The sequence below is a fragment of the Sinocyclocheilus grahami genome, unplaced genomic scaffold (genome assembly GCF_001515645.1).
Source record: "Sinocyclocheilus grahami isolate Dianchi unplaced genomic scaffold, SAMN03320097.WGS_v1.1 scaffold118.1, whole genome shotgun sequence".
NCBI classification, from domain to species: Eukaryota; Metazoa; Chordata; class Actinopteri; order Cypriniformes; family Cyprinidae; genus Sinocyclocheilus; species Sinocyclocheilus grahami.
In genome coordinates, this window is record NW_015505297.1 from 2,246,815 (window position 1) to 2,259,698 (window position 12,884).

The 12,884-nt window shown below is 37.9% G+C and overlaps 2 protein-coding genes across 2 annotated transcripts in view; one reads left to right on the forward strand and one right to left on the reverse strand.

Moving 5' to 3' along the window:
- LOC107589631 (ral GTPase-activating protein subunit alpha-1-like) overlaps positions 1-1,882 on the forward strand; it is an 83,844-nt gene extending 81,962 nt beyond the window's left edge. The window contains exon 40 of the mRNA XM_016278130.1: positions 4-1,882. Within this exon, the coding sequence (XP_016133616.1) occupies positions 4-149 (146 nt within the window). The 3' untranslated portion in view covers positions 150-1,882. The remainder of the gene's footprint in view (positions 1-3) is intronic.
- A 2,605-nt stretch (positions 1,883-4,487) lies between these two features.
- Positions 4,488-6,079, reverse strand: LOC107589691 (insulinoma-associated protein 2-like). The gene has a single exon (XM_016278189.1). The coding sequence runs from the start codon at positions 6,030-6,032 to the stop codon at positions 4,488-4,490; it is 1,545 nt and encodes a 514-aa protein (XP_016133675.1). The 5' UTR covers positions 6,033-6,079.
- Positions 6,080-12,884: the final 6,805 nt, after the last annotated feature.

Genomic DNA, 12,884 nt, shown 5'->3' on the forward strand with positions numbered 1-12,884 from the left:
CAGGCTCATGCCTCGAGAGTCAGCTGGCCGAAAGTCCAGCAATGCAGGTAGACGGGAGCGACTTAGCCTCGCCAATATCACCTCGTGCTAGCAAGAGCCGGATGTCCATGAAGCTTCGCCGTTCCTCGGGCTCCGCCAACAAGACTTGACCTGAGTGAGCAAACACACACTTCACTGCAGAACTCCACCCACTGTAGTGTCAGAGACAAACCACACCCTCTTGCCTGCAGTAGCCACACCCCCAATGCTGCCTGACTCCTCCCATACAGAACCAGAGTGATCAAAGACAACTTGAAATGTTTTTTTTTTTTTTTTTTTTTGTCGATCACTGATGGATATTGCGTTGCGTTTTACTTAAATAACTTCCTATACTGTTGTCGTAGCTGGTGCCACTGAAGCTGCCCACTACTCAAGAGTGCCAGTGATCATTTAATAAAAAATAAATCATACGAAAATGTTTCTTTTTGATTGCCATCGTATAAACCGCAACTTTTTATATTTGTACAGAAGATGCGACAATTCGATGGCGGAAGAAGTGTCTGAAAACAGATTTGCGTTTAAACTGAAGCACTTCTTGCTGTTACGTATTTCCGTTTTTTTTTTTTCACTCCTAATGTGGAACATGTTTTTATATAACATTGACACTCACATTTGTTTGTTTATTTGCTGGTTTTCTTTATGGATCACGGTTTATTGCAATTTGTAAATTCAGTTTTCTCTTCATTAGAATGTTACTGATGTTATACTGAACCGCCCCTTTGTCATTTGTAACTGTTATTTGTGCGTGTATATATCTATAAATATAAAATATATACATATTTAATGTATGTGCATAGTGTATGAACAGTATCTGATCTGTGTACATATTTACCAGTATTTAAATCAACCAAAAAAAAGTGAAAAGGCCACTTAGAACAAGTCAAAGAACAAGTCTTCAGATTGAATGTCTGTCTGTATGGCTAGATTTTTGCTGGACTCTGTCCTGTCGTTTTGTTTCGTTGCACAGCAGCCTTAGAGACGAGCCCACGCAGGTTTATCAGCTCATTTACAGCATAAATCTTTTGACTGCAATGCTCTTTTTGATTCACCTGATCTTAGATGGGATCTTTAAGGAAAGTGTGAATGAGTTGCCACATTAACAGGTCTTGCAGGGAGACGGCGATGTTGCCAAATTGAACCGAACTACCCGCTTCAGGACTTTTTAAGCTAACAGTGGACGGCGTGTTTTCAGACAGCTGAACAGCCTTTAATGTAATCGTGTCCTGTTTTTTTGTTGTTTTTTTTAAACATGTAGATGTGGAAGTGTACAAAAAAAAAACGTCCTTGACACTAGCTTTGACACTAGCTTGACTGCACTTTTCCGTTTAATTTTGAACGTTTAAGGGATATAAGGGTATCTGACCCTGTAGACTACGGATGCAAGTTATAACTGTTGCCATGTATAAGATCAAATCAAGTTTGTATACTTTCTAGAAAGCTATGCGAGACTTCATGAGGGTCAGAATTTATTATATTTCTTTTTCATTTGAAGTCATTTAGAAATTTATCAGCAAAAAAAATACTTGTGGAGTTGAAATTATGCAGCACCCTTCTGGATTGAAATTATAAAGTGTATATTAAAGGCCTGCACACAAGCAACTGAGACCTGTACGTAATTTCAAGAGGAAATAAACATCCTCATGGGTAGATTTTATGTATGTTACTACTGATCAAATGCTGCATGATTCCAGGACTAACTGCATGTGTTGATATAACAGCTGCACAACACACAAGCACACGCACAGATTCACAATATTGTCATATGCTAGTAACTCTATACATTTGTATCGGATGTCGAAGGAGAGTGGATGTGCAACTACAGTTAAGAATAAAAATATTCTTACAACAGAAAATCCTGTGCAGTTATTGGGTGAATCAAATGTTTAAACATTTAGATTTTTCTTTTTTCTTTCTTTCTTTCTTTTTTCCAGTTTTAAGCAGCTTCTTTGAAATTTTGCAAATAACAAATGAGCTACATTTCAAAAGGGTATTCGAAGACAATTCAATTTATTGACCTCTTCATTTCCCCCGTAACAGCTGAAAATGGCTACATATGAAAATATAAATATGACACTTGTAGTTTATTATTACATGTGGGCCTCTAATAGTCTTGATGTATGCTATGGCATTTCCTGGCAGTTGTTATGATATAAATACATTTTTTGCAGCTACTGTTGTCAATTAAAATATAACGGAACGTGCAGTACCTTCATTCATGATCTAGAAATCAAAGCACCTTCTAAAACGATTGAGACTAATAAGCTTTCCATGGGAGCTATTTTTACAATGAGACACAAAATATATTAACTCACTTTTCCCATATTATAAAGACATATATTAATCAAAAACCTGCTGAGAGCCTAGAGTCTCAAGCCTGATAGATTAGTTGTTTTCCCGCTATAAACAGTTTCATGAATTAAATGAAACTGGCAACATTAAGAACCTTTAATGGGTAACACTTTATAACTTTCAATAATATTATCAGTAATGAGTTTCAAATAGATGTGAATCAAACCTGAAAGTGGTTATAATAATCAAATGTGAATGTATATGAGCTAAGTATTATATACAGGGTTCACATGGTCATGGAAAGCCTGGAAAAGTTAATAAATGAATAAAATATATTTTATTTATATTTTTTATTAATTTTCATAATAATGAAAGCCATAGAAATTTCAATAGTTAAAGTTTATATTTCTTGTTATTCTCAGTTCTGATGCATTAAATTGATGAGAATTTTATTTTATTTTTTGTCATTTTAAAATAAAAGGACATTTTTATAGTTGTTGTTTATATTTTTTGGTGTATATATATAAGTATCAACTGGAAAATTCATGCTCAAAAGTGTGAGAACCCTGTATGTGATGTCTGTTAATAACTTGCTGTACTAATGGAAGTTATAAAGTGATATCCAAGATTATCAAAGGATACAGAAACTATCTCTGCTGTCAACAAAGAAAACATGTAAGTTCGCTATTCCCACATAAAGACACAGGACGAATTATTAGTGATAATATCAACAACAAGCCGTTCGACCTAATCTGAAGTGTTTGTGAGATCAGCATCCCGGCCTGACGGCCATCTGTAAGAGCATCACCTGTCTGTTCTCTGTGGGATGAGTCTTGTTGATGTGTCTGGTCAAACCCGGAGAACTGAAGAACGTGGAGGGACAGTGTTTGCATGAGAATATCTGCTGTTCTCTGCAACTACAGTTAAGAATAAAAATATTCTTACAACAGAAAATCCTGTGCAGTTATTGGGTGAATCAAATGTTTAAACATTTAGATTTTTCTTTTTTCTTTCTTTCTTTCTTTTTTCCAGTTTTAAGCAGCTTCTTTGAAATTTTGCAAATAACAAATGAGCTACATTTCAAAAGGGTATTCGAAGACAATTCAATTTATTGACCTCTTCATTTCCCCCGTAACAGCTGAAAATGGCTACATATGAAAATATAAATATGACACTTGTAGTTTATTATTACATGTGGGCCTCTAATAGTCTTGATGTATGCTATGGCATTTCCTGGCAGTTGTTATGATATAAATACATTTTTTGCAGCTACTGTTGTCAATTAAAATATAACGGAACGTGCAGTACCTTCATTCATGATCTAGAAATCAAAGCACCTTCTAAAACGATTGAGACTAATAAGCTTTCCATGGGAGCTATTTTTACAATGAGACACAAAATATATTAACTCACTTTTCCCATATTATAAAGACATATATTAATCAAAAACCTGCTGAGAGCCTAGAGTCTCAAGCCTGATAGATTAGTTGTTTTCCCGCTATAAACAGTTTCATGAATTAAATGAAACTGGCAACATTAAGAACCTTTAATGGGTAACACTTTATAACTTTCAATAATATTATCAGTAATGAGTTTCAAATAGATGTGAATCAAACCTGAAAGTGGTTATAATAATCAAATGTGAATGTATATGAGCTAAGTATTATATACAGGGTTCACATGGTCATGGAAAGCCTGGAAAAGTTAATAAATGAATAAAATATATTTTATTTATATTTTTTATTAATTTTCATAATAATGAAAGCCATAGAAATTTCAATAGTTAAAGTTTATATTTCTTGTTATTCTCAGTTCTGATGCATTAAATTGATGAGAATTTTATTTTATTTTTTGTCATTTTAAAATAAAAGGACATTTTTATAGTTGTTGTTTATATTTTTTGGTGTATATATATAAGTATCAACTGGAAAATTCATGCTCAAAAGTGTGAGAACCCTGTATGTGATGTCTGTTAATAACTTGCTGTACTAATGGAAGTTATAAAGTGATATCCAAGATTATCAAAGGATACAGAAACTATCTCTGCTGTCAACAAAGAAAACATGTAAGTTCGCTATTCCCACATAAAGACACAGGACGAATTATTAGTGATAATATCAACAACAAGCCGTTCGACCTAATCTGAAGTGTTTGTGAGATCAGCATCCCGGCCTGACGGCCATCTGTAAGAGCATCACCTGTCTGTTCTCTGTGGGATGAGTCTTGTTGATGTGTCTGGTCAAACCCGGAGAACTGAAGAACGTGGAGGGACAGTGTTTGCATGAGAATATCTGCTGTTCTCCTGGACTCAGATCAGGTCTGAGGAGTAAGTCATCTCTGACCGCGTGCCAGAGTCGGTGTTTTTCCCTGATCTCCGCGGAGGGGAAGTGCGCTCCGCACAGGTGACACGGGAAAGTGATCTGTCCGCTTTCAATGTGAGCGAACGAGGCTGTTCTGATCGTCTCGTGCGCGGCCAGGTGTTTCCTCAGGTAGGCTTGCCTGCGGAACTTCTTGCTGCAGTAGTGACACTCAAACACTTCTTCTGGAACGGACGCGGGCAGGTAGGGGGTGCTGGACCTGTCGGGCTCCTCGGGGCAGTGATCGAACAACCTCGAGCTGTCCGCGGAGCCGATATGCATCTCAAAGCATTTCTCCGAGGACGGGTACCTCTGGTCCAGTGGAGGGTCTTGGGATCCCCTGTGCATCATGTTGCTGTCCGGTGCTGATCTGTGGTGTTGGGAGCTGTCCAGACTCAGCTGGTGCTGATTGTTCACTCTCAACTTGCTGGCGTTCTCCTTCCCCTCCACTGAGGTCTTCTCGTGGTTACGCGCCTCCAGCTGAGACTTCTTCGCGTCTCCGGTGCTCAGGCTGCGAGGTTTGTGCCATCTGCGATGGGACGCGAGGTTGGCAGGACAGCTAAAAACTTTGTCGCACTCCGGACAGCGGTACTCAACCCGGACGATCCTGGAGCACTTGTGCTGGGCTAGAGAAAACGGATCAGAGTATTCTTCCTTACAAAGCTGGCAGATGAACTCACCGAGCGGTTTTTTTCTACCACTTTGCGGTGCTAGTTTTGACTCGGGACATTCTTTTTTGATTTTAAGCCCGAGGACTGGTGAGGTGGTGACTTCGTCTTCAAAATTGAGCTTTCTGATGACTTTAGGCTTTTTTGGTGGTTTGCTCTTGCGCTCTGAGTCCATGAACGCGCGTTTTACGCATTGATGAAAGGCAGGGTAGGGGGGCAGCGATGAGGGCACCGGTGTGCCAAACTTCATAGCAGAGTGGTTCATTAGCAGACGCTCGATTGAAGACACCGGGGTGACCAAGGGAAATGATTCTGCCATGGCTGGTGAGCTCAGACACCTGTCCAAAAGCTCCGTGCTGATGGGTTTGATCGGGCTGTAGGAGTCGGTGCTGTTGCGCGGAGACGACGCGCTCTGCTCGGGATGACTGAAGTAACTCTGCGCGTAATCGCTCTCTCCAACAACCCCTCCAGAGTCCTCCAGAAGATGTTTCTGCTCATGTTTAGAGCTAATGTCACTTGTCCATGATTCTGTAATAGGTTCCAGCACGTCCGGCACACTTGCATTTTGAGTTTGGGTAGACAGGTCCTCTTTGCGCGGCTCTTTTTCTTCTTGCGCACGCACCTTGTAGGATGTAGATGAGGCACGTTTACTCCGTTTCACTAAAAATCCTCGTGGCATCTTCTTGTCAGACTCACTCAAAGTCCAGATGAAACCACTGAGGAGAGGATGCGGGCTGGATACTGTCGCCGTGATGCGCCCCGCGCGCGTTTTATCCTTTCGGTCGCCTTCAGGTTTTGTGCGAGGTCACTGTTAGTGCCGCAGTTGTGCCCAATCAGTGCTGACATTCAAACGAGGAGGGGGCGGGGCGAGCATTAATGAGCTGATCCAGTTACAGATTCATTTCTAATGGGCAGCAGACTGTTATCTCAAAGGTCTCAAGGGATCGATGGGCTCTTTAACCTTCCCGTTTTTCAGTTTCATGTTCAGTAATGTGAGATCAGTCCACCAAACTTAAACCTGAAGAATATGCGACTATATAGAGAAATAAAAATAGAAATATTTCAACTTATATTTAGAGGGAATTATTTATTATTTATATAGGCTATATTAGCTTCTGAATTAAATCTATTTTAAATATGCTTCCCTGTGACCCATATTTATTTATTTAAATAAAACAAATTTTACATTTGTATTTATTTATTAGTATTTATTTGTAGATTTTTTAATATAAAATAATTCATTATTTTGATCAAATTTAAAGTGCCCCTATTATGGATTTTTGAAAATTACCTTTCATGCATGAAAAATTACCTTTTCAAGTGAATGGAAACATCCTGCAAAGTTTTTAATCTGAAAGTGCACCGTGTATAAAGTTACTGTCTCTCAAAAGAAAGAGTCGACTCTGAATCATTGAAACGAGTCCTTTTTAAAACGAATCCCAAGCCGTTTCATGTTGACCTCAACATGAAACATTAGCATATTGCTAATGCAGATTCATTCTTTGCCACTAGGTGCTGCTTTTAGAGCGGTTAAATGGCTGTTTCCCCGGTAATGCTGTTCACAAAGCAGCACTGCGCTCACAAACGCTGCTTTATCGGGCATTACAGGCATGAAGAAATGAAAATGAGAACAATCGGACCAATCACTGCAGATTAGCGTCACGCAAAGGAGGGGTTTGGAAAAATGAATCGTTGAACGAATTGTTTGGGAGTCGTTGAGCAGGAAAGGTAAAAATAAATGCATATTATAAGACAATGGAAGTGTTTTTTGACCTTGCATGTATGTCAATCTGTTGTTGGGGACTCCCAAAACCAAAATATGAACCTTTCATTGCCCATAATAGGGGCACTTTAATTTAAAACAATAGTTATTTTAAGTTTTTTATTTTTATTTTATTTTTATTCAAAGTATAGTGTGCCAAACTGTGTAGTTCGGCATATAATATTAGCTTTATCTTTGTTGTTGTTGTTTTTTTCCTTTTTTTCCCTTGATTTTATTAATTTTTTTATAAATAAAATTATTAAAATGTTATTATTCATAATAGCTTACAAGAACGTTCTATCAAAATGACTGTGTTTACTAAAACAACAGTACAGGCAGGCTACAATACTAGAATAGACTATATTTAGTTGGTGGCCGAGCACGAGTGCAGTGAACGATGGGAATATGCGCCGCTGGTTTTCTCACGCGAGAGTGTCGGGGGTCAGTCAGGCTGCTGATAACCTGCAGAAGCTGCGGACGCTGATAACAGACGCAGCTCTTTCTTCTGTGGAGCAGGGGGCGGATGGATGCTGAAGCCACAAGCCTGTTACCTTCACATTGTGTCTTCTCCCAGGACACTCATCATGGACGGCAAATGAGCGTGAGAACACGCTAGTGGAGACGCTAGACAGACAGACAGACAGACAGACAGATAGATAGATAGAACGATACATAGACAGATATAATAATAATAATCCACAAGGCATTGTGTTTGCAAGGATAAAATCATCTGCTAAATGACCAAATGTAAATTGCTAAAATGCTTGTCACTTAATTGTTTCTAGAACTGAATTGTCTCTTTAGACAGAAAGGGAAATGCCACCTACACTGTATGCATATGCATTGTCTGGGCAACTTTGCATATGAGGTTGAGAGACACCTGTAAGTTAAGTATGCAGGCAATGCACTGGCCCTTTAAAATCAATACAATCTCATGCTTAAAGGTTAAACTGCTCATAACCATTACATAACCTGTAGGACTACTGCACCCTTTCAGGTGAGATTGGTGTGGAATCACATTCCATTCATACTGCTTAACCAGTGTGATTTATGGACTGAGCTTCAGGATTCCCCTCTGTGTAAAATGTCCACTGCTTGAAACTGGGAAACTGATGACTTGTTTAAAAATGTCCTGTGCAGTGACACACACTGCAGAATCCCCATTCACACCTCTGGGAACAGCACGGTTTGTTGATGGAAAGATGGGGGAAACCTGAAGGTAAACAATTAGTGATTTACCCTATTTTCATGTTTGAAAAGTGGCCTTTATCTCTAATGTGTATTAGAAATGAAACTAGAGGTGTCTGGATGGAAATGGAAATTCCAGTGGTGTTTGGAGAGGGTGGGTCACACGTTCTTCACTTCACATCTAAACCTTCAGTGTCATTCACAGTGAGTCAGCAGGTGGTGTGTCAGAACATGCCGTTTCATGCCAGCAAGTTTCATCTAAAATTGCATTATGCTTACATGTGAGTGAAAATGTGGCATTTTTTTAGCCTGACAAACTACTGGGAAAGTCACCATCTTATATCACAGGACATCAGGTGCCTTATTTAATCAGTTTCGAGAAATAGTATCTCAAATTATTCACATGAATTTACATACGTTACCTTTCAAAAGTCTCTTATGGTCACAAAGGCTACATTTATTTGATTCAAAATACAGTAAAAACAGTAATATAGTGAAATGCTATTAGTAAATGAACTATTTGAATATATTTCCAAATGTAATTTATTCCTGTGACAACGCTGAATTGTCAGCATCAGTCTTTAGTGTCACATGATCCTTCAGAAATCATTTTAGCATGCTGATTTGGTGAAATAAATAAAGCTGAAAACAGCTGAGCTGCTTCATTTTTTTGTGGAAACTGTGATACATTTTTGACAGAATTTTTTGAAGAATAGGAAGTTCAAAAGAAGAGCATTTATTTGAATGTTTTAACATTATAAACGTCTTTACTGTCACTTTTGATCAATTGAATTTCCTTGTTGAATCAAAGCATTTATTTTTCTAATTAATACTGACCCCACATGTTTGTGTATGCAAAATATATATATAATGTTAGTATATATAATAATGTTTTAATTGCCTAAGAGGTTTGTATCTTGTATATTAAATATTCTAACACTGCATAAAAGCAAAAGTACAACAATTAATGACAAATGCACATGCGTATGAAACTTATAGGAAAAATGCATTCAAAAATTCATTTACCATCATTCTATTCCAAAGAAGTCGATATATGGCTTCCATGGAAAAAAAAAAAAAGAGAGATTCGGCATAATGTTCACGCAGCTCTTTTCAACTAAATTAAAAGTGAATGTGGAGTGATGCTACCAAGCTCCAAAAATGATAACAAGCATTATAAATGCACTATAAAATCTGAATATTTCAAGTTTTCTGAGGCCGTGTGATTGCTATTTGTAATACGGTAGTTAGATTGGAAGTCTGACTCACCGCAGAAGGGTTGCGTGACGGCCGAGTGGGGCAGGAAGCTCTCATATGTCCAGAGAGACCAGAAATGCCAAGCGAGGGCTGGTGGTGACGGCAGCCGTTACCGGAGCGTGTGGAGGTGGGTTAAGCGGCGGAGAACTCTCCCCGGGTGGTGGTATCCGCAGCGCTCGCAGAGTCGTTACCAGCTCTTCTGTGAGTGAGGTAAGCCGGTTAAGCTGTTGTTGCTGGGAAGCCAGTACTGATGCCTGAGCGGTTACCTCCGTGGTGAAATGATAGAAAGCTGCTGGATCGATCTGTGGCGAAGTCTTCTGTAATGACGATTCAGTGACGTTGGGATCCATGTGCAGCTTTATTAACAATTCGACAGGCAAAGTTCAGTCAACAGCATACAGGGGTAACGTAGGCAAGGCAGAATCATAACCAGAGTCCATGCAAAGGGGTCGAGGCTGGCGGCAGACAGAGGAGAGAGTAAATCAAACACAGAGCAAGATCAAAGAGGCGGGCAGCGAACAATCAGACAGGTCTAAACAATCCAGGTAGGCAACAGGTAATCAAACAAGGTATGAACGCTCAGAAATGTCAGCAGTAGCAAAAACAAGACTTTGCAATGAGGGTAAGGTAGGCACTGCCTAAATAGTCATGGTAATGATCAGCACCTGTGCATGTAATCAATGTCAGGCATGGGGTGATGGGAAATTAAGTCCTAAGGAACAGTTAGTACTCCGGTGAGGGTTTCCCTCTGGTGGGGATCGGAGGGAGCCACGGAGGCTTGATTTGTGACAATTACAAGGAAATTATTGGAATGTAAGTCTCTATTCGTCCATAATTAAAAGATTATATTAAAATATGGTCACATGTTACACAAAAACCCAATGATTCATTGTGGGTGAACTAGTCCTTAAGCATGTTATGAGATATGTTATTGTATTATTTTCACATGCATGGCAACAATACATATTAAGTATATGAGATGGTAAGTGATGAGTCAGTGATCACGTTTAAATGTGATGGATGGTCTTTTTCCTGATGTTTAGCCTGTGAACTCATTAGAGGAAGTTTGTGTGTTTATGCGTGTGTCAGAACTGCATGCCTCAGCAAAAGAGCCAGAGGTTTTAGTAATAGCCCACTGTTCTCCCACCGAACATTCAGATCAGAGCCTTCATCACCTAACTGTGTAAGAACTCTGCACCGAGAGCTGGACAGGACATCCTGTCCACACTGATCACATGATACCGGAAAGGAACATTTTCAGAGTTTCCGGTATTTGATCAGGTTAAATGAGTTGGGACCTGATAGCACTGCAAAGCAATTGCATTGTTGTGATTTGTAGGTCACTTTCCTACAATATCCACTCATCATCTTATCTATACTTGAATGAATTAGATTGTATCAGAGACAAGTTACTCTACCTGTTTATAGGTCACACTGATATAAGTTTACAATAGTAAAAACCTTCCCTCCTGGGAGTACGCTTTCTGTTGTGCTTGTGGACAATGTGCATTGCAAATGTAATTGGGTTTTAATAGAACACCCTCTGCCCTCTGGGTTTACCGTGCATGGTTACTGTTACTATGGTAGTTGTGTTTGAGGACAGACTGTCTTGGATTGTACACATGCGTCTTGAACAAAAACTACGCATTCTCTGCTTCCTTTGTGTGAATGCCTTTGTGGGCAAATGCTCACGGCAGAAATACAGACAGAGGAGTTTCCCATTCTTCACATTATGAGGAAGCAGTACTACGCTGGCAACATACACTCTACTTCCTGGACTTTACATTAATGTACATTATTTTACTATATTAACTATTTATAAAAAATAAAAAAACTAATGCTAAGAAATTCATTTTGATTTTTACATTTTATATTTAACTAGAATTGTTAACACACACACACACACACACACAGACAGGTTTGTTTTTGTGAAAAGTGGGGACATCCCATAGGCGTAATGGTTTTTATACTGTACACACTGTATGTGCTATTGCCCTACACCAACCCTACCCCTAAACCTACCCCTTACAGGAAACTTTGTGCTATTTCAGATTTTCAATACATTCCATTCTGTGTGATTTATAAGCGTTTTGAAAAGTGGGGACGTGGGGTAATGTCCTGAAAAGTCACATTCTCCTTGTAATACCTGTCATACCTTTGTCATTATACAAATTTATGTCCTCATTTGTCACAAAAACGCGCACACAAACACACACACACACAAAACAATACAATACAAAAATGCAATCCCAGTTCTGGACCCCTCTGTATTTTTATATTTTGTATGAAACATATCATAGGCCTACATATTCAAATATTTTACTATTTTTTTATGTTATACATTATATGTAGCACCGTATTTTAGGAATGATTTACTATTGTTTTTGTTCACATGTTGCAAAGTCAGAATTATATAAACCTGAAATCTGAAATCTATGTATGATACACTATCTTTCAGCAAACGTTATTTAAAAACGAAATAATTACAGAACTAGTCAAATTCTAATTTTATTTTATAGACTTTAATAATATAGTTTATAATTGGAATTACACATTTAATTGATAAAATATAGAATTATACATTTAATTTAAAATATTATTATAAAATATTATAAAAAAGTTTATATATTTATACATTTTATTTCATGTTTTATTTAGTTTATTGATGTTGCAATATCAGAATTATAGAAACCACCGGAATCTTTATGCACGATTCAATATCTTTCAGCAAAAAAAAAATAAAGAACATAAAATTCACCATTATTCAAAAATTATAATTGTAAAATTGTTAAAATTATAATATAATTTAAAATTTTATATTAGTAATAATTACTATTATTGTGTATTCTAATAATGATTAGAATTATTAAAAATATCATTAATATTAGAAATATACAAATATTTGTAATATTTTACATTATATTTACAATCATAGTTTATGCATTATTTTGTTCAAATGATGCAATATCAGAATTATGGAAACTATCTGAAATATATATGCATGATTCGATATCTTTCAGTAAAAATGTTGAGATGTTTGAACGTGGGGTTTTTTGCAAACCATCACAGTACACTTTGCACTAAATATTTTCTTTTCTGACACAAAATGTTTAGCTTTTGAAAAAAATCTTTGTAGCCGGCCCCAGCTGGATTGTGGAATATTTTGCAGCTGGAAAAGTGGGTCTTTCAGTATTACTGATCTGATAGTGTGTTTACTGAAGCAGAGCAAATTTCCCCCAACTCCTGCTTTTGTTAATTCCCTGTTCGCTGAATTCAGACGTCAGCTCTTGGAAATCCCCCACCCTCAGTTAAAGCTCCGCCCCT

Bases quoted from the DNA above. Each gene is read 5' to 3' on its own strand.
- LOC107589691 (XM_016278189.1), bottom strand. From the start codon at position 6,032: ATGCCACGAGGATTTTTAGTGAAACGGAGTAAACGTGCCTCATCTACA.